General features: G+C 41.5%; 1 protein-coding gene across 5 annotated transcripts in view; it reads right to left on the bottom strand.

The window, feature by feature from the left end:
- The window catches only part of TTYH3 (tweety family member 3), an 81642-nt gene that overhangs the window by 37414 nt on the left and 22883 nt on the right, over positions 1-21345 (bottom strand). For all 5 annotated transcript variants that reach the window (XM_035130512.3, XM_035130510.3, XM_088656794.1 and 2 more), the window contains exons 2-3: positions 6254-6423; positions 126-237 (exon numbers count right to left, since the gene is read on the bottom strand). In XM_035130512.3, the coding sequence (XP_034986403.3) occupies positions 126-237; positions 6254-6423 (282 nt within the window). The remainder of the gene's footprint in view (positions 1-125; positions 238-6253; positions 6424-21345) is intronic.

Below are 21345 nucleotides of genomic sequence, written 5' to 3' on the forward strand. Positions count from 1 at the left end.
TTCTGCTAATGGAAGCTGTCAAGGACTTGTTGGGAGGCAGATAAGAACAGAGAGGCAGACACACAGGTGGGTTCTCACCTGAGGACAAGGTTTCAACCACAGCTCTCTCCCTCTCTTCCACTTACCCGGTCTTGGACTCCTGCAACAGTGAGATTGGCATGCCGCAATGAAGATGTTAGCCGATGAATGCCATCACTGGTCTCCCCATTTCCATAGAAGCCAACAGCTATGCCAGCACTGTGGGGAGACAAAATAGGAAAGAGATTGAACATTTCAATCTATGCAGGCAGCTGCAAACTTATTCCTTGTAGTCTGAAATTCTCCACAGGAAGAGAACAGTATACTCTGGGCTGTAAGAAAGGTTGCAACTGGACAATTATAATCCCAAAAAGAAAGAATAAGAAAAAAAACTTTTTGTTTGTTTGCTTTCTTTAGCTCTGGATTCTAGCTAGAAGTGTGATACACAAAGCTGATGGCCTACTCACTACTGAGCAATAGTTTTAGGACAGGGAACATTTTACTGTTCCACCTGCTCATATGTTCCAGCACATTGCAGTTGACTCTGAGGCACCTCCAAGGGTGTAGATAGTTCATGTGGGATGGGGAGTAATAATAATAATTTTAATAATAATTTATTATTTATACCCCGTCCATCTGGCTGGAGAAGCCTATTGAGTCTGCATGGACTGATTCACATTTCAGTGAAAGACAGGAAGTTGTGGCCAGGCTGCCTTTCAGGGAATGTTGCCCACCATTGCTGATGCCATTGAGGAAGTCCCGATAAACCAAAGAACTCCAGATGACATCTTAGAAACCACTGCTTTAAGAGAACAATACAGGAGATGTGGACTTTCTAGATTTCAAATCAAGGCTTCCAGGCTTTCTACCTTGAACTTTTGGCAGGTTACACATTCTAGCCACCCAACTGGTAGAAGAAACCACCTACCTAACACAGGATACCAGAAATCTTTCAGTTTAAAATGAGACAAGAAACCGCCCATTCCAAAAGAAAACCATCAGCGGCATCACATTTGCTTTTCATGCTCAACACTGAACGATGACCAACAGGGGAAGTTACCTTCCTAAATCTATACAATGTACCACCCAGAATATCACAGTGGCAGGAGATCTGTACCTCAGAAGTTAGCAAAACGAATGGATATGCTTCTTTGTATTCAGAATACCCCTGGTGTTTCCCATAATGCAGATGGTGTTGCTACAAACAGAGCAGCTATGGAAATCTGGTTCATTTTGCACACAACACATTAATTATTATTATTATTATTATTATTATTATTATTTACTTATATCCTGCCCATCTGGCTGGGTTTCCCCAGCCACTCTGGGCGGCTTCCAACAGATTAAAAATACATTAAACCATCAGTCATTAAAAAACTTTCCTAAACAGGGCTGCCTTAAGATGTATTCTAATAATAATAATAGTAACAATATATTAATAATAATAATAATAATAATAATACCCCACCCATCTGGCTGGGTTTTCCCAGCCACTCTGGGCAGCTTCCAACAGACATTAAAATATAATAATAAACACCAGATAGTTGTTTATTCCTTTGACATCTGATGGGAGGGAGTTCCACAGGGCGGGAGCCACTACCATTTAGGCCTTCTGTATGGTTCCCTGTAACTTTGCTTCTTGCAGTGAAGGAACTGCCCGAAGGTCCTCGGTGCTGGATCTCAGGGTCCGGGCTGAACGATGGGGGTGGAGACACTCCTTCAGGCCAAACTCATGGCTTAATGTGAATGCACAAACACACAAGACTGCAGGCTCCCAGAGAGGCAATTGCAGCCATTCTGCTCCTCCTCTAGTTCTGCCTTCCATACCGCTTGAAAATACTAATGTCCTGAACCCAGTGCATATGAAGAACCATCTTCTCTCATTTGAGCCCAGCCCTCAACCCAAACCATCCTCTGAGGTCATTTTTGGGTTTCCTTCTTCTGAGGTCACGCGAGTAGCAACAAGGTTCTTCCTGCAGCAGTGCAACATTTCTGGAATACCTTCCACATAGATGTTTGCCTATGTTGCTTTCATTTAGGCATCAGATGATAAGGTTATCCTTTTGGATTTTCAAGCGATTCACTGCAGTTTCAATTTTCCTCATTTGATAATTATTATTATTTTTACAAAGAATAAGTTGCAATTTAACTATAGGCCATTTCAAGTATCAATAGAAATGTGGCATAGAAATATTGTAAATAGGAATGAAAGCTGTCATGTTGAATTGACTCAGGACACAGAGATTATCCACAATTAATTAAAACATTTCTATACTGCGTCCCATGTTGGTCCCTGAGGTGGTGTTCAACAATACTGAAATGTGTATCAAAACACCTAAAGGGTGAGCAGGCAGGCAGGCAGCAGGAACAGTCCTTAGGCTGCATATTTAGGCTGGTGGAAGGTCTAAGAATATGAGAATGTAACTGTTACAGGTTGCCATCCCAGCAGATGGAGAAAAGCAAAAATCTGTCACCTGAGGTGACACAAGTCCAAGGGCTGAAATAGGTACAGATGGCCCCATAAGATCACAATCTCCTAACTTACCTTCCTCTAGTGAACAAAGGCACGTATCTGGTGACGAGATAAGCTTTCATCTTTGTGTTAGGCAAAAAGCGGATAATCCCCACTGATTGTAACTGAACCATTTTTAAAAATTTTTTTAAAGGGTTTAACCCACACAGTTGTTGTATGAATTAGACAGAGGTCAGCTGGAGGTAAAATAATGGGCCACATGGGGGAAGAAAGCTGTCTTGCCACGTGAAAAGGCAAGGGACCCAATGAGATCATTTAATAAGATATGGCATCAACTAGGAGTTTGGAGGTGTGGGCTTGTTTAAAATATGGTTACCAGATTTTTTCCCCAATGAATCTGGGGACACTTTTTTCTTTTTGAAGCTGAGTAGCAACAGGGAGTCAGTAGTGGGGATGGTGAGGCAAAAGACCCTGGGCCCAAGCACACATGCATATTGTATAAAGGTGCAAAGCCCTTCTTTCGCACCCTGTGAAACATAAATGTGCAAAGTTTTTTTTAAAAAAACCTGGGCAATGGCCGGCTGGCTGCGACTCCCGAGCCTCCCTCGATCAGTCAAAACAAAGGGGGAAGAGGGCAGGAGATCTGTACTGCTGGACGTTCCCAGTTCCCCTTTGGCAGTGGCGACCAATATATATTAATATATACCGTATTTCTCACTTTATAAGATGCACTTTATCCCTCCCAAAAAGGAAGGGGGAAAGTCTGTGCGTCCTATGAAGCGAAGGTGAGAGCCAGAGCCAGAGCCTTCCTTGTCTCTCTCTCTCTTTCTCTCTCTCTCACCCCTTCCTTCCTTCCCTCCCTCCCTCTTCCAACTTGAATAAAATATTGGGGGGGCAGGTAAGCCCCACCTCACATACCGTATCAGCCTTTCTCAACCTATGGTTCCCCAGATGTTGTTGAACTACAACTCCCATTGCTCCTAGCTAGCAAGGCCAGAGCTCAGGGATGATGGGAGTTGAGGGATGATGGGAGTTGTAGTCCAACAACTGGGGACGCACAGGTTGAGAACTGCTGCAATTGATCTCAAGGCAAAGTTCATGCACACTGTAATGAATGACAATGCCCATCAACATGGGGGGGGGGAATTCCTCAAATATTTAATGGGGGAGGTACCTAGGCCTCTAGGAGTTGGCTGCTATGCCTAGGACAATTCAAGAAAGCAAAATTTTTTTTTCTTGTTTTCCTCCTCTAAAAACTAGGTGCTTCCTATGGTCAGGTGTGTTTTATGGAGCGAAAAATACGGTGCATAGCCCCTCCTCCATTTCCTAAGAAGAGACCGACCATCCACAAAAGTCTCATCTTCACAAGTTAATATTGCAGTGGCAGCAAAACATCTTTAATTAAAGGGATTTTACAAGCTGAATCCTTAAAAAAAAGAACCTTTGTTACTCCTGGGGATGAGTTAATTTTCCCATCTAATTACCACCTTATTCTTCAACATTGGGAGAAAGTGCTATTTCTGGGAGAGCTGTAAAAGCTGCATTTCAACATCTGTTTGCATGTTATTTCTGCTAAATGCAGTTGTTCAAGACATTTCCCAATGATCAGAACCAATCTTTCCGGAATCTCCTGGACATATCCAGAATACTGTAGCTGCAAGCAGTGTCTGTGTGGAAATTGGCTAAATATTCGGAGGTATGGCAGCTCATGCTGGCAGTGTCGTTTTTGTTGATTCTTCTCAGAAATAGCTCAAAAATGTCCAATTTTGCCCAAAAAGCTTAACAACTTTGGCAAAAACTACAAAAAGCTCAACAACCTTTCTGTTGTTGGGATCCCTAACTTTCTGCTCTTGTTTCTCTGGTGTTTAATTAATAATATAATATAATATAATATAATATAATATAATATAATATAATATAATATAATAATACCCTTCATCTGAGAATCTCAGGAAGGTTCACAATATATAATGATGATGATGATGATGATAATTCCAATACTTTCTACAATTTCCAAAGATCACAAGCAAAGCACACCTCAGAAAATCTACAGAAAATCATAGGTACAGCAGTGGGTTAGTTGCCAAGGAAGGTCCGATAAAAGGGCTAGAAATACCACCCTTTAAAAGACTGGCAGTGAATTTTTCTAATTGCTCAAGATGTCAAGAGATCAGAAATAGCTACAAGGACCATTGGCTGAAGTTTTCCCTTTGTAAACTGCTGATCAGTCTTTTGATGAATGCAATTTAAAACACAGAGAGGCATCAAAATAGCTCTGTGGATAGACAGAGGTCACCCCTGTGTGCTGCAATATATAGTTTGAAAGCAAATCTATCTCAAACTTTCAGGCACAAAGAACAGAACTTCTGCCCTGTCCAATGTTCTATCACTTTAGAAAAATGCTCCATGAAACATATCTGTCTGTGGGCAAATAAGTTCATTATTACTCATGCTAACAGAATAACCAATTTGTACCAATCATCATCCCACAATCAAGAGCAGAGAGGTGAGGAGCCCCATTCCCTCTACCGTCTGCCCTGTTCTAAGTCTCAGGTGGTGAAAAAACTTGCTTGCTTGCACTTCCTGCTTTTGCCATTCAAACACAAGCAAATAAACTCTCCAAGGTTTTTTTAATTCTGTGAATTCCTTTTTTAAAATGGGGTAAGAAGAGTAGCTTACTAGCTGTGCATAGCACAAAACAAGCAAACAACAAAAGATTTCCACAAAAATCAAGTCAGGAGAAGACTATAAGGATAAGACATTTGAAGGAATTTTCAGATATTCCTGAAGGTTAGAAAAACAACAAAGATAGAACGCCAGCTTGACACTGCAGAACTACATGTTTGTTTCTATTCTAAGAACAGTATGACCTTGAATGGGAGATTACCTCCACATGCTGCTCTCAGAGGAAAGCATTACAATCACTCTTGCAGTTTTTAGTATGCTCTGTGCATGCAGATAACTGATAATCAAGTTAGCACTTGATGGAAACAATTCCCTCTTGCAAAGATAATGGGCCCATTCAGCTGGCCTGCCCCCACTGATGGATCCTGGTGGATTCCTGGTGGTCTGGGGGATGTGTTGTAGGATCAGTTTCAGTTTACATACAGTGGTGCCTCGCAATACGAATTAAATTCGTTCCGCGAGTCAATTCGTTTTGCGAAAAATTCGTCTTGCGAATCGCGGTTTCCCATAGGAATGCATAGAAATTTCTCTTTTTTTGCCCATAGGAACACATTAATTAAATTTCAATGCATTCCTATGGGAAACCGCGATTCGCAAGATGAATTTTTCGCAAAACGAATTCGTCTTGCGAGTCACCATCAGATCGCAAGACGCATTCGTCTTGCGAAAAATTCGTCTTGCAGGGCATTCGTCTTGCGAGGTACCACTGTACTCTGATGATGTGGATTTTCTAAGCTAGGCCTTGCCCACAGGTTTCAAATCCATAAATAGGTTTATGAACAGACACGATGCTAAGCCAACAGTTTCACCACAGATCTACCCTGACTTAAGCAGCCCAATAAACCTGGATCAGGAAGAGACCAAAGTTTATTTACACTTACTATGGAGCCTGCTAGGGAAGAGAATACTATCTTGAATCATAGACTGGTGAAGGTTGTGTTTGAAAAGCTACAACTTTGGGTAGCTGGCGGAGTAAATGTGGCAGCAGTGGCAGAATGAGAAGGCAACTTTATCTCTGCCTTTGTCAGATTAGTTCTGTTTGCCCTTCTGTTAGTTTGGAGGAGGGGGAGGACTTACCTGCAGACCAGAGTTGCAATGATGACACACCAGGCTGTACAGCAGCAATCTGCATTCAGCTGTTCTTCAGTTTTCCGATGGCGACAACATAACCAGAAGGAATAGAAAAGGAGGAAGAGGAGATCCAGAGCAAGGCAGGAGAGAGCAACACCACCCAACAGCAAGAGGGCCTGAGGAAGAGAGAAAAAAACCAGTTAACTGAGAGACATTTCCATAGCAGAAATATACAAAACCACCTCTGTGGCCCAATTGCTGCGATCTCCACAAGTACTATTGCTCACAAAATCTTGAGAGGCCAGTAAATAAGGAATTCCCTTTTAAAATCCAGATTGAGTCACAGGGGGAGGACTTTACCTGGACTGTATTTTTGTGAGGGCTATTTCACGTTTACAGCTTTTCCAACATGCAGTAACATGTTTCAATAAAGTTGAAAATGGATGAACTTGGCAGAATGATTATGTGCTTGATAAATTTCCGCAAGACACATACTGTGCCATGTTTCTCCGAAACTAAAACACCGTCTTATATTTTTCCTAAAACACACACACACACAATGCTATGGCTTATTTTCAGGGGATGTCTTTTTTCCCCTCCTCCTCCTGCCGCGGCCGGCATTGCTGCTGCGCCTATCACTATGTCTTATTTTCGGGGTATGGCTTATATTCCTTGAATGCTTAAAAATCCTGCTACGGCTTATTTTATGGCTACGTCTTATTTTCGGAGAAACAGGGTATATGGCAATATGACCCTGAATACAAATATCTAAGCAGCAGGAAATTGCTGCAAACGTTTTGTTTTCATATGCAGATCCTTTTTCCTTTTGTTAAATACCTTTGCATCACTGATTAGCACTGGTATGTTTAAAAGGGGGCATATTTTTGAAGTATGGAGGGCTGAAGGTCACAAACATTGGCTACCACATGAGCTGGCTCCTGTCATATGAAAGGGGCTCTTAAACCCACTCCTCCTCAATATGAATAGATGAGGTTTTGTAAAGCCCTTCATTAATGTGCAGTTTTAAACTGAAAGCTAAGCCTGTGAGAAAACATTTTCTTTCATATAGTTTATTGCACAGTGTCATAATTTAGGCTGATGGTTAAGTACACTGGCAGCATACATTGTGGCCACAGAATTCACTGCGCAGCCAAATGAGTCTCTAAACCTCCAAATCTGGGAAGAATGCGTGTAGTTAACTTCTTTGCTTTTCTCAGATTGCATGCACGTAGACAACAGAAAAAGCATAGTAAGAGGAGTGCCATCATGGTAGAAGTTAAAGGGTTATTCTGGGGGCTACATGGGGAACTTAGGGAGCCTATCCCTCCCAGACTTATCTTTATTAGCACTATGCCAGAGTGATGCTTTTAAGAAGTTACAAATCTTTCCCATAACCCTTTTAAATCTTCATACTGTTCTTCCCCTCCACCCAAATTGCTTCCCTTTTCTGCTCTTTTTCATTTCCCCCTACTTCTAAATTAGCGTGCCTTCTTTCTAGATTTGCTACAAGGATTATTTAAGACAAGTTGATCAATTGCATCGCATCATGAATGGGATAGCTTTGGTTATGTGACATCACTGAGGGCAAAACAGAGCCAACTGAGAAAGTGGGCCATGCTGGAGTAGTTTCTGCAAAGTCCTAACCCCCACACTGTACCATCTCATTTCCAGTGCAGGAGAAGTGTGAATCACCATTTGCTGGGTGAAATGGCATGCAATGGTTGGCTGCAAGCTAGGAAAGGAGGTAATGCGTGAGATTGGGGTTCCTTTAAGGCTTGTTCAGGTAGTACCAAACCACTGTTTGGTATTACATCTATACCAACTCAGTATGAGGAACTCTGATGTCATTCTAGCATGACTTATTCAAATTCATTCATTTCCTACAAGTTAAACACACACACACACACACACACACACACACACACACACACACACACAAAATACTTGAACCAATTGCTTTTTGGACACAAATCTGGAGGTTTCTGAGTGTAAAATGATACTGAATTGCAAGTCCTAGAATGGAGCCCAAGAGATTTGTGCCAATACAGTAATGTTAGTAACCTTCATTCCACAGAAAAATCTGTCCCAGAAATGTGCAATAGAAGGGATTTTATTTTTAATCAGCTATGTCTCTTTTGCCCTTCTCGTCTCTTGCAATCCTGATAAAATTACAGAAAGTATGAATAAAAACTCTCCCTTGGCCTTGGAAATGACATTAAAAATACTATAATTAAATGAACAGTTAGTCCTTAAAACAGTTGACTGCCACTATACAATTGAAATATCACAAAAACGCCTGCTGAAAAGAAAGCACACACATTTGTGCTTCTCCCTGCAGGGAAACTTTGTGAGGAACGCCAAAGCTTTCAGCTAAGCAAATACCACTGTTTGCAGAATGACAGATTGCCTACTACATTCCACCCATGTGGCAAAGGAGTTGCCCCAGGATTTCAGAATACAACTACAGTTGTACCTTGTTTTGCGACCGGGATCCGTTCTGCAGACCTGGCCACTAGCCGAAAAGGACACAGGGCAAAGCATCGTGTCTGTGCACGCGCACAGAGCAGTTTGTGCTTCTGCGTATGCGGAAAACCTGGAAGTAACCTGTTCCGGGAATTCTGGGTTTGCTGCGGACGTTCGCTGGAATGGACACTAGACGAGGTGGACGTTCGCGGAGGTATTAATGTAGTTTGGAACAACCTTCCCTAAGCTGGTGCCCTCTTAATGCTGTTGAATTCCAATTTCCATTAGCCCCAGTTATCATGACCAAGGTGTACTGAGGATCGGATCTGAAGTCCAACACGCAGGCTACCCCTGGCCCACTCAGACCACTAGCAGCATCCCAGTGTCTTCAAGCAGAGGGGGGATTCTCCCATTTGTGGTCCATTTTCCTGGTGATCCCAGGGACTGAAGCTGCAACCCCCTGCATGCAAAGTCAATGCCCTAATACTGAACTAAAGTTCTGACTCAAGGAGGAGTAAAAATGATAAATTCTCAAAATGAACAAATATTTTGTCTGTTGCTCCTACTTCTCATTTCAATGCAGCACTGTAAAAGGCAAGTTATATTTAAAAACAAAACAAGCTGAAGTTGTGCTAAGGCATTTATTATAGAACCTGTGGTCTGCAATACTCATTTTGCAGCAAACTCATCTAAAATAGCATGCTACTTCGAGTTATCTCTTAACCATGGTTAAGACAGCAGCAGGATTGTGAAAGATTTGAGACAATTCCCTCCTTTCACAAAAAAAAAAGAAAAGAAAAGAAACAACCCTCAAATGATCCCTACTACAAAAGTCTGCATGCACATACACTCTTAGGAGCTTACTGGAGTTTCCACTGTATCATGCCAAAGGGTGACATCATTTGCTCCTTGCTCCTTTGCAACCATTCTCAGAGGTGTATTAAAAGGACCAGGGGCCGGTGAAATGTTTTTAGAGTTCTACATGCCACATTTACCATTTGAAGGCAGTGAAGGGCGTTTTATGTTGCCAAAGTGACTTTTGGAAATGGACAAACACAAACCACCATTGAATGGTAATTCTTTCTAAGATGCACAGCATAGGGCAAACTCCTGTCCTCCAGATGTTTGGGACTACAACTCCCTAGCTAACAGGACCAGTGGTCAGGGATGATGGGAATTGTAGACCCAAACATCTGGAGGGCCAGAGTTTGCTTATGCCTGACATAAAAGGTAAAGGGGCTCCTGACCATCAGGTCCAGTCGTGTCCGACTCTGGGGTTGCGGCGCTCATCTCGCTCTATAGGCCGAGGGAGCCGGCGTTTGTCCGCAGACAGCTTCCAGGTCATGTGGCCAGCATGACAAAGCTGCTTCTGGCGAACCAGAGCAGCATACAGAAACGCCGTTTACCTTCCCGCCGGAGCGGTCCCTATTTATCTACTACTTTGAGGTGCTTTCAAACTGCTAGGTGGGCAGGAGCTGGGACCGAACAACGGGAGCTCACCCCATTGCAGGGATTCGAACCGCCGACCTTCTGATCAGCAAGCCCTAGACTCTGTGGTTTAACCCACAGCGCCACCTGGGTCCTGACATAGGCATTCACAAATATCAGACCTCTCCACAAACCCAGCCAAACGCTGAAGAGCAATGTAGCATGTGGGCAGGCAACCGCAACCTGGGTAGTCTAGGAGCTGGCGCACTGAACAAGCTGGTGAGACCCAGGTTCAAAACACCACTTGGTCACAAAGCTTGATTAGTGATCTACCCTATAGGATTGTTGCAAATGTAAAAGGGAGGAAGCATGCAAACGTGCCCTGAACCCATTGGAGGAAGGGTAGAACAAAAATACTGTTAATTGCTATTATTATTTAACAACTTCCTACATGAAATGGTGTCAGAATTGGACTGAGAGAGCTTTCCCCATAGTTGAGGTGCTGGTATGTTAGCAACCTCCAAGGAGGGGTCACAGGTACCCGATTCGTTCATCACTACGCTAATTTCAAGTATGAACCACTCCTGAGTTGTACATAGACTCGGAGTCCTGCAGGGAAGTTGTTCTTTTCCATTTTATCAGTATACTTGCTGAAAGCTTCTCTGCAGAACAATGATTTAGAAAAGGATAATCTCTCCCGCTCTCCAAATGCAGTTTGTACTGACACATCCCCACAGACTAAATCTTTATTAAATGAAGCTTAGCTCAAATTTGGCAGGCTGTCAACTGAGCATGCTCACTGAAAAGACAGATTTCCTCACAGAAGCTGCTGCAAGTCCAACAAAATGGATGCTTCAGTTGTTTTGCATTAACTGTGTCTAAGGCAGCTAACCTGCAAGGTAGGAAATGCAGAGTTCAGCAACAGCTTGTTTACATCACTCTTTGAAGCAGTAAACCCTCAAATAGATGAACAAGAACCATAAAGATTACCTTATCAGCCTCAAAAGAAATTACTCTCAAGCAGATAGAAAACAGAAGGTGTCCCAATAGCATGCTTACATAACATGGGTATGGAAAAACAACATACATCTCTGCTATCAGAATTTGCAATCAATGGAATTGGATAGTGGTGTATCATAGCCATCTATGCATCATGAAGCATTTACACTACACAGTGTAAGGAAAGATCTGGCGCATCTCCAGATTCAGGGGGGTGGCGGGGGGGAAGAGAAATATTCCACTACCGGAAAGCTTTGAAAATTCACTCTGCACCAAGTATCACTGATTCTGGGATCAAACTGGGAACCTTGAGCCTAAGTCTTAGTCTAGTGAGGTAACTGGGGGGGGGGGAGAGGTATCCTTTTTCTTTTCATGAATCTGTTATGTCCCTGCAAAATACGAGTTTTAACTGCATCAGGACACAAATAAAACAGGCCTCATTTTCTTTTTGCCAGCGGATGCCTTCAATATGCAACAACTCAGTTGTCCTCAACATTCTTTTGGCCCTTGAAGTCACTGATCATAAGTCCTTGCTAGGCTACACAATTTTCTGTTAATTTATAAATTAATATACTTCTGCAGACCTGTGTCCTCAAGTACATAGTAACTCAGCACAAGCAAATTTTTGTGGTTTCATTTGAAATCCATCTGTTAAAGCTAAAATGAAATGGTCACAGATATTCATTTTAGTGTTTTTAAACTATTCTTATCAAAATGTCAGAAATAGTTATGAGTTGTAAGGGTCTTCAAGTTGGTGGCCTGCAGACGTTTCCAGCTGGTATTTGTTCCTAAGTGAATGAACCAATAGTGCAATAGAATAATGAACTGACACTAGTACATTAAGTCAATACTGTATATACATTCACACACCAGACTCAAACGAATCTTCATCAGCGGCATCCACTGTACTGAAAATAGCCACAGGATAATTCACTGACATGCTAGCCTGCATTTCCTCCTGCTACATCCAACTAAAGCGTCAACTATAACTGGCCATTTTCTTTATGGCAACCAAATTCAGTTGGAGCAGGGATAAGGAGCAGCAAGCACTCCCAGAAAAGGAAAGGTCGGTGTGACATTGTTCATGTGAATAAACTGCATTCAATGTTGAGGATAGATTCTTGTTTCTGTTGCCTCATATTATTTCTTTTGACTCAAAGTCCTAAACTGGACAACTCTTGCCTTCAGCAAGATGTTCTTTTTCTGCCTTTCCTTGTAGCCTAAATGTCACTGCAATGAATACTTCAACCCAAAATGAGGTCTCTCACAATGACCCAGCAAGGGAGGTAACTCCATCAATGTCCCCAGCTCCCACCTATGGACACAGTATTCAGACTCTTAGCTCAATTACGTACTGCCAAAGGCTTTATTCTTAACATCATCACTACAATGACCAAACATGATCAGGTTGCAGGTTACATGGTTCTGAAGTTTACAGCGCAGTCCTAAGGTACATGGCTAGGCATAAGCTATGATGCTGTCCCACCACTTGATGTGGCCCCTGAAATCCCGTTTTGAAGAGTAGAGTGGGCAGTCATTTGCACAGTTGTCATCCCAAGGCAAGGGACTAGGTGAGCAAAGGACAGGGTATAAATGTCTTAAACAAAGCAAGTAAATTAACACGTGTGCAGGCAAACACACAAATATTGACCAACTGGTTAATATTTCAATCAACTCTACCCATTTCCAGCATTTAGATATGAGTAAAGGTCAAGAAAACATAGGCTTGAGTGCCACCTCCCCATTTTAAAGCCTGTTTTAGTTACTACTTATTTATGGAAAGATTAAGAAATTAAAAAATTCATTAACATCCTGAGTGCATAGATGTGAACTGAGGTTCTTCAAAATACAGGGAACCTTTTAAAATAGCTGCTGCCGCTCCCATCAGATGAACAGCTGGCATTACTAAAATGCCAGAGGTGGGAATGCATTATCTAAATAGCCATTTGTTTTTCCAAAGCCCACAGGGCACAACAATATGAAATTACTGGAAATTTATGTTAAAAATAAATTGCTGGGGAAATCAAAAAGGAACAATCCGATATATAGAGGGGGGGAGAGAGAGAGAGAATGCTATGTGAGAAATGGAAACTGGAAACATGTCACTGGAAATCTATCAAGCAAGAATATAGATTTCCTGTTAAACGTGAAAACAACAGATGATCCTCAGGGTCCCTTTCCAACTCTACAACTCTTATGATTTTATGTCAGGAGAGGGAGAATTCAATTTGGGGAGAAGCAGCTATGTTAGACTTGCAAGGACAGTGGAGCAAACAGGGATCTGAATCCAGGTTGCCTAGCTCCAAGCGCAGCAGAACCACACTGGTTTTCACATCAGCAGATGCTGCCTCTTAAAGATCTAATGTGCTTTTTATAAACAGTGAGATGAGCTAATCTGCTGGAATATTACCAGAAGCATCTGAAATAAGTGGCTTGAATATTTTAAATGCTAACGCTCAAAGAAGAATTAAAAACAAAAGAAAGCAGTACATTAAAAAAAGATCTCAAAGGGATGCTCCAGTCTACAACCTGACGTTTTGTCACATCTAATGTCCTCAGGCTGCCCTAACCGCTACAATTGATTTGGGTGGTGGAAATCTCTCTCTTTAATGTCCATGTTTTCCAAACAGGCTTTAGTACTCAGTCAACCTGGGAGCTCCCTCTTTGTATCACCAACTGCACTGACTGTTGCAAGGTCTGTAACATGCCCTTAGCGACACAGAGACAAAATATTCAGTTGTATTGCGACAAATTCCAGAAGAAGCAGCCATGTTAGTCTGTGGCAACAATACAGCTTCTGAAGTGCTGCAGTGCTTTAGAAGCTAATTGGTTTGCTGTAGTCTGAGTGTTTAGCAAGCAACAGCCTACTCTTCATTTTAACCAAGCCACAAGCACAAGAAGAATCCCATTTGAGTGTTCTGAAGATGGATTGGTTTGTTAGATTGAAAAGAATTTCAAAGAGGAAGTATTCATGTGTAACCACTGGAAAATGACATATGAAAATAAGAGGGTCGTTTCATATATTAGCTGCTTTTGACTAGAACCTATTCTTTTGGCAGAGCTCATTTCAGAAATCTAAACAAGAAACTCCATTATGGAATGGATTGCGACCCACAACTGGGCTAAGCCCCAAGCTAAGATCAGCAGTCCTTTTTCCTTTTTAGAAGAGAAAAAAAGCAGACTAATACAGGGAGGAAATCATAAGTGGGTACTGTGTTGCAGGTTGGATACACAGTACTGGAATATGGAGAACACACACAGCAGAGAAATGAATTCAACCTGAAAACTATTGTAATTATGAGTCTAATTGTCAAGAGGAAAAACTATTATTCATTCATTCAATTTTTTTACCTGCCATTTACCATCAGGTCCAAGGGAGTCACAAGCATTTAAAATTCAACATTAAAAACAGATTAAACAAATTCTATTCACGGGAATCAGAAGGGTCTCAGGTGTCCAAGACCAGGGTAAAGGGGTATGCCTTCAGCAAACATTGGAAACTATAATGAAGGTGCTAGACACACCTCTGTGGGGAGGTAGGTAATTCCCAAATGGTTTTGCTATTTTGGGATATTCAATTGGGAATGGGAATACTCCTTTAAGTGGATTACCGCCTAGGACCCTCCTACTTACGGGACCGTCTCTCCCAGTATGCCCCGCGGAGGACCTTAAGATCCATAAATAGTAACACCTTAGAGGTCCCGGGCCCAAAGGAAATCAGATTAGACTCAACTAGAACCAGGGCCTTCTCTTTTTTTAAAAAAAATAAATTTTATTCCATTTTCCAATTTATCAAATTAAAATAAAAAAAACAATCTTTTATACAGAACATCTTATATTTTCATCTTACATCTTGCTCTGCCGAGCTGTGACTTCCCCCCCTCCCTTCATGCGGGTTTCATGTTAACTCCATTTTTTGCAGTTCCTTTTTAAGTTTTTAGTCAATTCATAGGATTTATTTCAGTCCTGCAAGTGTTTTTAGAGATCTACAGTTTTCCTCCATATAGTCCACATATTTGCTCCAGTCCTTTTGAAACCTTGTCTCACCTTGGTCACGGATCTTGCAAGTCAGTCTAGCAAGTTCAGCATAGTCCATCATTTTTATCTGCCACTCCTCAATTGTAGGTAGTTCCTGTAATTTCCATTTTTGGGCTAACAATGTCCTAGCCGCGGTTGTCGCATACATAAACAGTACTTGATCTTCTTTTCTAATCTCTCCTCCTATTATTCCTAACAAAAATGCTTCTGGTTTTTTTGGAAAAGTGTATTTAAACATCTTTTTCAACTCATTATAAAGCATCTCCCAAAATCTTTTTACCTTATCGCATGTCCACCACATATGATAAAATTCACCATCTCTCTCTTTACACTTCCAGCACGTTCTATCACTCATTCTATACATTTTAGCTAATTTAACTGGTGTTAGATACCATCTATAAATCATCTTATATATATTTTCTTTCAAGGCAGTACATGCAGTAAATCTTAAAGTTTGGTTCCATAATTTCAACCACGCATCATATTCAATATTATGCCCAAAATCCTTTGCCCATTTAATCATCACCTCTTTTGTCAACTCATCTTTTGTATACCATTCTAACAACAAGTCATACATTTTTGACAGAAGCTTTGTTTTGCCTTCTAGCACTTCTATTTGAAATTTGGACCTTTTGTCCTCAAATCCTATTTTCCTATCCTCTCTAAGAACATCATTTATTTGATGGTATTGTATCCATCCTGTTAAGACTCCTTTAATTTCTTCATAAGGTTTCAGTCTCCAGCCTTTTTCAGTTTTTGTCAAAATTTCCTCGTACGTGGCCCGCCTCCCCTCCATATTTACTTTCTTAACTCTTAATACCTCTACTGGTGAAACCCACCATGGTGTTTTAGTCTCTAACAGCATTTTGTTTCTTTCCCATACCTCGTACAGAGATCTTCTTATCACTTCTCAGCACTGGCCCCGACCTGGTGGAATGCTCAGTCTCCTGAGACCAGGGTCCTGTGGGACCTGATTTCTTTCCTCAGGGCCTGTAAGACAAAGTTGTTCCGCCTGGCATTTGGCCTGGGGACAACCTGATCCTCTTCCCCATTTTCCCTTTCTTTTTCCCTTTTGTATGAGGCTGCATTTTTTATTTTATTTTTTTATTTTAATGTATTTAGTCTTGTTGTTGAGTTGTATTTTAACTACAGTGGTACCTCGGAAGACGAAATTAATTCGTTCCACAAGTCATTTTGTGTTGAGATAATTTCGTCTTGCGAAATGCGATTTCCCATAGGGATGCATTGAAATTTAATCAATGTGTTTCTATTGGGAGGGGGTGAAAAAAAAGGTGCCGACTCACCTGCCATGGCCGCTCCGGAAGTTTTTAAGGCTCAGGGGAGGGGGAAGCAGGAGGTGGGCCAGGGAGAGGCTCCCTCCCTCCTTCCCCAGCAGCCGGACCCTCGTGCCCAACCAGACAGCCAACAGGCAGGCAGGCAGGCAGGCAGGCAGGCAGGCAGGCTTAAGGTGAGTGAGGGGGGGATCCGGCTGCTGCGGAAGCCGGGCAATGGTGGGCGGCGGAAGTGCGAGGTGGCCGGGCTCTGGGTGATGGCGGCAGAAGCCCTGCTTCGTCTTGCGAAGTTTTCTATGGCATGACCATAGAAAACTTCGTCTTCAGAGTCTGCCAAAAAATTGCAAAACGTTGTTGTCTTGCAATTTTTTTGTGCCGCGGGGCGTTCGTCTAGCGAGATACCACTGTAGTTGTTTCATATTTGGTGTTAGCCGGTCTGAGCCCAGCCTTGGCTGGCGAGGGCGGGGTATAAATAAAAATGTATTCATTATTATTATTATTATTATTATTATTATTATTATTATTATTATTATTATTCATAGGTGGCATAAACCTCCACCAAGGCTAATCAGCATAATGACAAACAAAAGTTTTAAGCGTTGAAGAGGATGGGGCATAAAGAGTTCTTTATAAACTTGCCTTGGGACTGCCCTAAGATTTCTTTATAATGGGAGATGATTTTCGGAGAAATTAATGTTGCCAACGACCGAACTTAATATGCACTCCTGCAACTGGCACTTCAAAACCTTTGGAAGGGTGAAAATTAAGATTTAATACATGAAATGCTGATTTCCATTGCTGCTAGCAGCATGAATTGAAGTTGCAAATAGCTGGAAGACAGCTGACAATCATTTCAGTTGTAGATTCATAGGAATACGGCTATGGTGGAAAAATTACCTTCAGTATAAGACTTTGTAAACTGCTTTCAGGTTGTTGTTTTTAATAATCAATTGGTATATAAACATTATGAAATAAAATATATAATATTTAAATATTATGAAATAAAACTGGCCAAAGGAAAAGGAAAACCAATGGACTGTTTTGCAATTTGCTGACATAGTCCATGAATGGAGCCCAAACATAAACAGAACCTACGCATATCTAATGCTTTCTTGAAACTCTGGGGCCATAGCTAAAGTATGTTTTGTCATACTTCTTTCTTTTTCAAATGATGTTGTAATTAGGTATACATCCATTTTTGGTGTATATGGAAGAGATCTATTGGTTACCTAGTTAATTGCCTTGTTATTTTGGTAATCAATAAAATATAGTTTTTAAAAAAAACTGCAAGCAGCCCCAGTCAGGATGGTCAGTAGTAAAGGATGGTGGGAGCTGTGGTGTATCTAGAGGGCCACAGCTTCTTCAGCTCTTAACTACTGTATATGCAAACTGAAGCTGAAAGCTGAATGCACTGAATTTTAAAATAAACTATTTCAAATTAAGAGCATATCCCTAACGCGATCAAAAGCCAAGTTCCTTCAAGCACTCACCCCAAAAGCAATGACTGCACATCTTGCTGTCTCTTTCCATAAATATCTCCTTTTCTGGCTGCTCCTTCAGCATTTCTTTAAAAGAAACATTTGCTTAATGCTGTGTGTGTGTGCGCGCGCGCATCCTTTGAATTTAATAGGGTGCATATGGATTCTTTACATGTGGAGTTGTGTGTCCATATACAAAGAGAGTGAATGGAGGCTGGTTGCTGTTGTTGTTTTTATTGGTGTCCTTGATTCCAAGTTCATTTCTAGCACCATGAACACCAAATACTATTCATCTTCCTTCAACATTAAAGGAACTAACATTCAAATTAAAATCGACAACATACAGGAAACAGATAAAACCACCCAAGACCTACAACAATTATAGCTGAAGACTGCATTTCTGAACCACTGAGACTCAAACCACTTTCCTCAGTACTGCAGGACCTGACAGGGGCAGCCACTCAGCTAAGAGGACTTGTTCAGAAAACTTTTTAAATATTTTCAAAAAAGAAATTAACTTCTAGCTTGCTTTAAGGGATTGTGTGCATTGTCATGTTTTTCAAGCTGACAATATGAAGCCTAGGTGGCTTGCTGCAATCAAAATGGAAGTAAACATTTTACTCTGAAGAATAGTCTGAAAATGGTAACAATGCATAGGTGGTCCCATCTAAGATAGAGGGACTTGGAAGGATACTGTTATGTGGCTCTTGAAGGGATGTGGGCTTTTTTTTATCCATGTTATCATTTGCCACAGACGTTATCTGTTACATGGGCCACTAGAAAGAACCGTCTTAGAGTTAAACAACTGCAGCGTTCTTTGAATGATAAAGAAACAAAGCCCTGAAGCCACAGTATGTGTGATGGTCCCTAGTTCAATCCTTGGCATCTCTGGGTAGGAATGGAAAAACTCCTGTCTGAAAGAGTGCAGAGCCCATATAGCAGACAATACTGAGCTGGATGGACAAATAATCTGACCTGATTCCTTGATTATTTATCCTGGGAACACATTAACACCCGGGGAACATCGGAACAACTGCAATAGCTAGCAGCTTTTTGAAAAGCAAAACTTGTTTTATTTCTAAGAATAACCACCAGCACATGAATCATTTTCCACATTTAAAAAATGGCAAATCTGCTTCCTATACTATTTGGAAACTATAGTGGGAAAATAGCTGCACCCAAAGTTGGCTTTCCAAAACAAAGAGTCTGACAGTTCATATATTTAAATCCCACCTTTTAAACCAAACAGGAAGCTTAAAGCAGATAATAATCTAAAACCTATAGGTTAAGGGGAATCTAACCTGAGTGGTTAATAAAAAAATTCCTTCAGTAGCACCTTAAAGACCAACTAAGTTTATATTTTGGTATGAGCTTTCGTGTGCATGCACACTTCTTCAGATACACTAGAAACAGAAGTGTCAGACCCTATATATATACAGAGGGTGGTGGGGGTGGGTGGGAATGGGAGATGGGCTGATGGGAGTGGTAAACCTGTAGATGGGTGTTAATGGCTGCTGATGGCTGCAATTAGTCCTGGGCTGAGGTGCTAAAGAAAGCTTGATCATGCATAATGAGATAAGAATCCGATGTCTCTATTCATCCCAGGTGCTTCCATGGTTTTAAGCTTGGTAATGATTTCCAATTCAGCAACTTCCCTTTCCAGTCTGTTCCTGAAATTTCTCTGTAATAAAACAGCTGTTTTGAGATCTTGTATAGAATGTCCTGGGAGATTGAAGTGTTCTCCTACTGGTTTTTCAGTCTTATGGTTCCTGATGTCAGATTTATGTCCATTTATCCTTTGGCGTAGGGTTTGGCCTGTTTGTCCAATATAGAGAGCTGAAGGGCACCGTTGGCATTTGATGGCATACACAATGTTAGAAGATGAGCAATTAAATAGTCCTGAGATGGTATGTTGGATGTTGTTGGGGCCAGTAGTGATGTTGTCCGGGTGTATGTGGCAGCAAAGTTGGCATCTGGGTTTATTGCAGGCTCTGGTACCAGTGTCCATGTTAAGTCTGGTGGTTGTAACATGGACTTAACATGGACACTGGTACCAGAGCCTGCAATAAACCCAGATGCCAACTTTGCTGCCACATACACCCGGACAACATCATTACTGGCCCCAACAACATCCAACATACCATCTCAGGACTATTTAATTGCTCATCTTCTAACATTGTGTATGCCATCAAATGCCAACGGTGCCCTTCAGCTCTCTATATTGGACAAACAGGCCAAACCCTACGCCAAAGGATAAATGGACATAAATCTGACATCAGGAACCATAAGACTGAAAAACCAGTAGGAGAACACTTCAATCTCCCAGGACATTCTATACAAGATCTCAAAGCAGCTGTTTTATTACAGAGAAATTTCAGGAACAGACTGGAAAGGGAAGTTGCTGAATTGGAAATCATTACCAAGCTTAAAACCATGGAAGCACCTGGGATGAATAGAGATATCGGATTCTTATCTCATTATGCATGATCAAGCTTTCTTTAGCACCTCAGCCCAGGACTAATTGCAGCCATCAGCAGCCATTAACACCCATCTACAGGTTTACCACTCCCATCAGCCCATCTCCCATTCCCACCCACCCCCACCACCCTCTGTATATATATAGGGTCTGACACTTCTGTTTCTAGTGTATCTGAAGAAGTGTGCATGCACACGAAAGCTCATACCAAAATATAAACTTAGTTGGTCTTTAAGGTGCTACTAAAGGAATTTTTTTATTTTGCTTCGACTCAGACCAACACGGCTACCTACCTGTAACTGAGTGGTTAATGTGCATAACAACTGGCCATTGTGCACATTCACCAGGTCTCGTGGAGAATGTGCACATAATCCTTCTATGAAGAGAGAACTGTACACGTTTCCCAGTCAATATACATAATCTCCCACAGACCTCGGTAACTGTGCATATATCAGCTGAATTTCATATATTCTCTTATCATTATGCAAAATCCCCAACAGGCTCTGATAAATGTGTGTATCTCAACTGCAAGTTGTACACCCACCAGGTAATATGCACATTTTCCTATCAGTATGCAGTCTCAGCTGTTTCCGCTGTAAGTTGAGCAGCTCAATTCCGATGGAAATTTCTCCATTGAGTTTTACAGAACTGTAGAGTTGGAAGGGACCTCAAGGGTCATCTAGTTCAACCCCTGCAATTCAGGAATCTCAACTAAAGCAGCAATGACAGATGACCATCCACCCTCTGCTTAAAAACCTCCAAGGAAGGAGAGTCTACCACCTTCTGAGGAGGTCTGTTCTACTGTCAAACAAGTTCTTCCTAACATTCAGTCAAGTTCTTCCTAACATTCAGTCACAATCTTCTTTCTTGTAACTTGAAGCCATTGGTTCAGGTTCTAACCAATCCGTATAGGCGCAAAACTAG

The sequence above is a fragment of the Zootoca vivipara genome, chromosome 13 (genome assembly GCF_965207765.1).
Source record: "Zootoca vivipara chromosome 13, rZooViv2.hap1.1, whole genome shotgun sequence".
NCBI classification, from domain to species: Eukaryota; Metazoa; Chordata; class Lepidosauria; order Squamata; family Lacertidae; genus Zootoca; species Zootoca vivipara.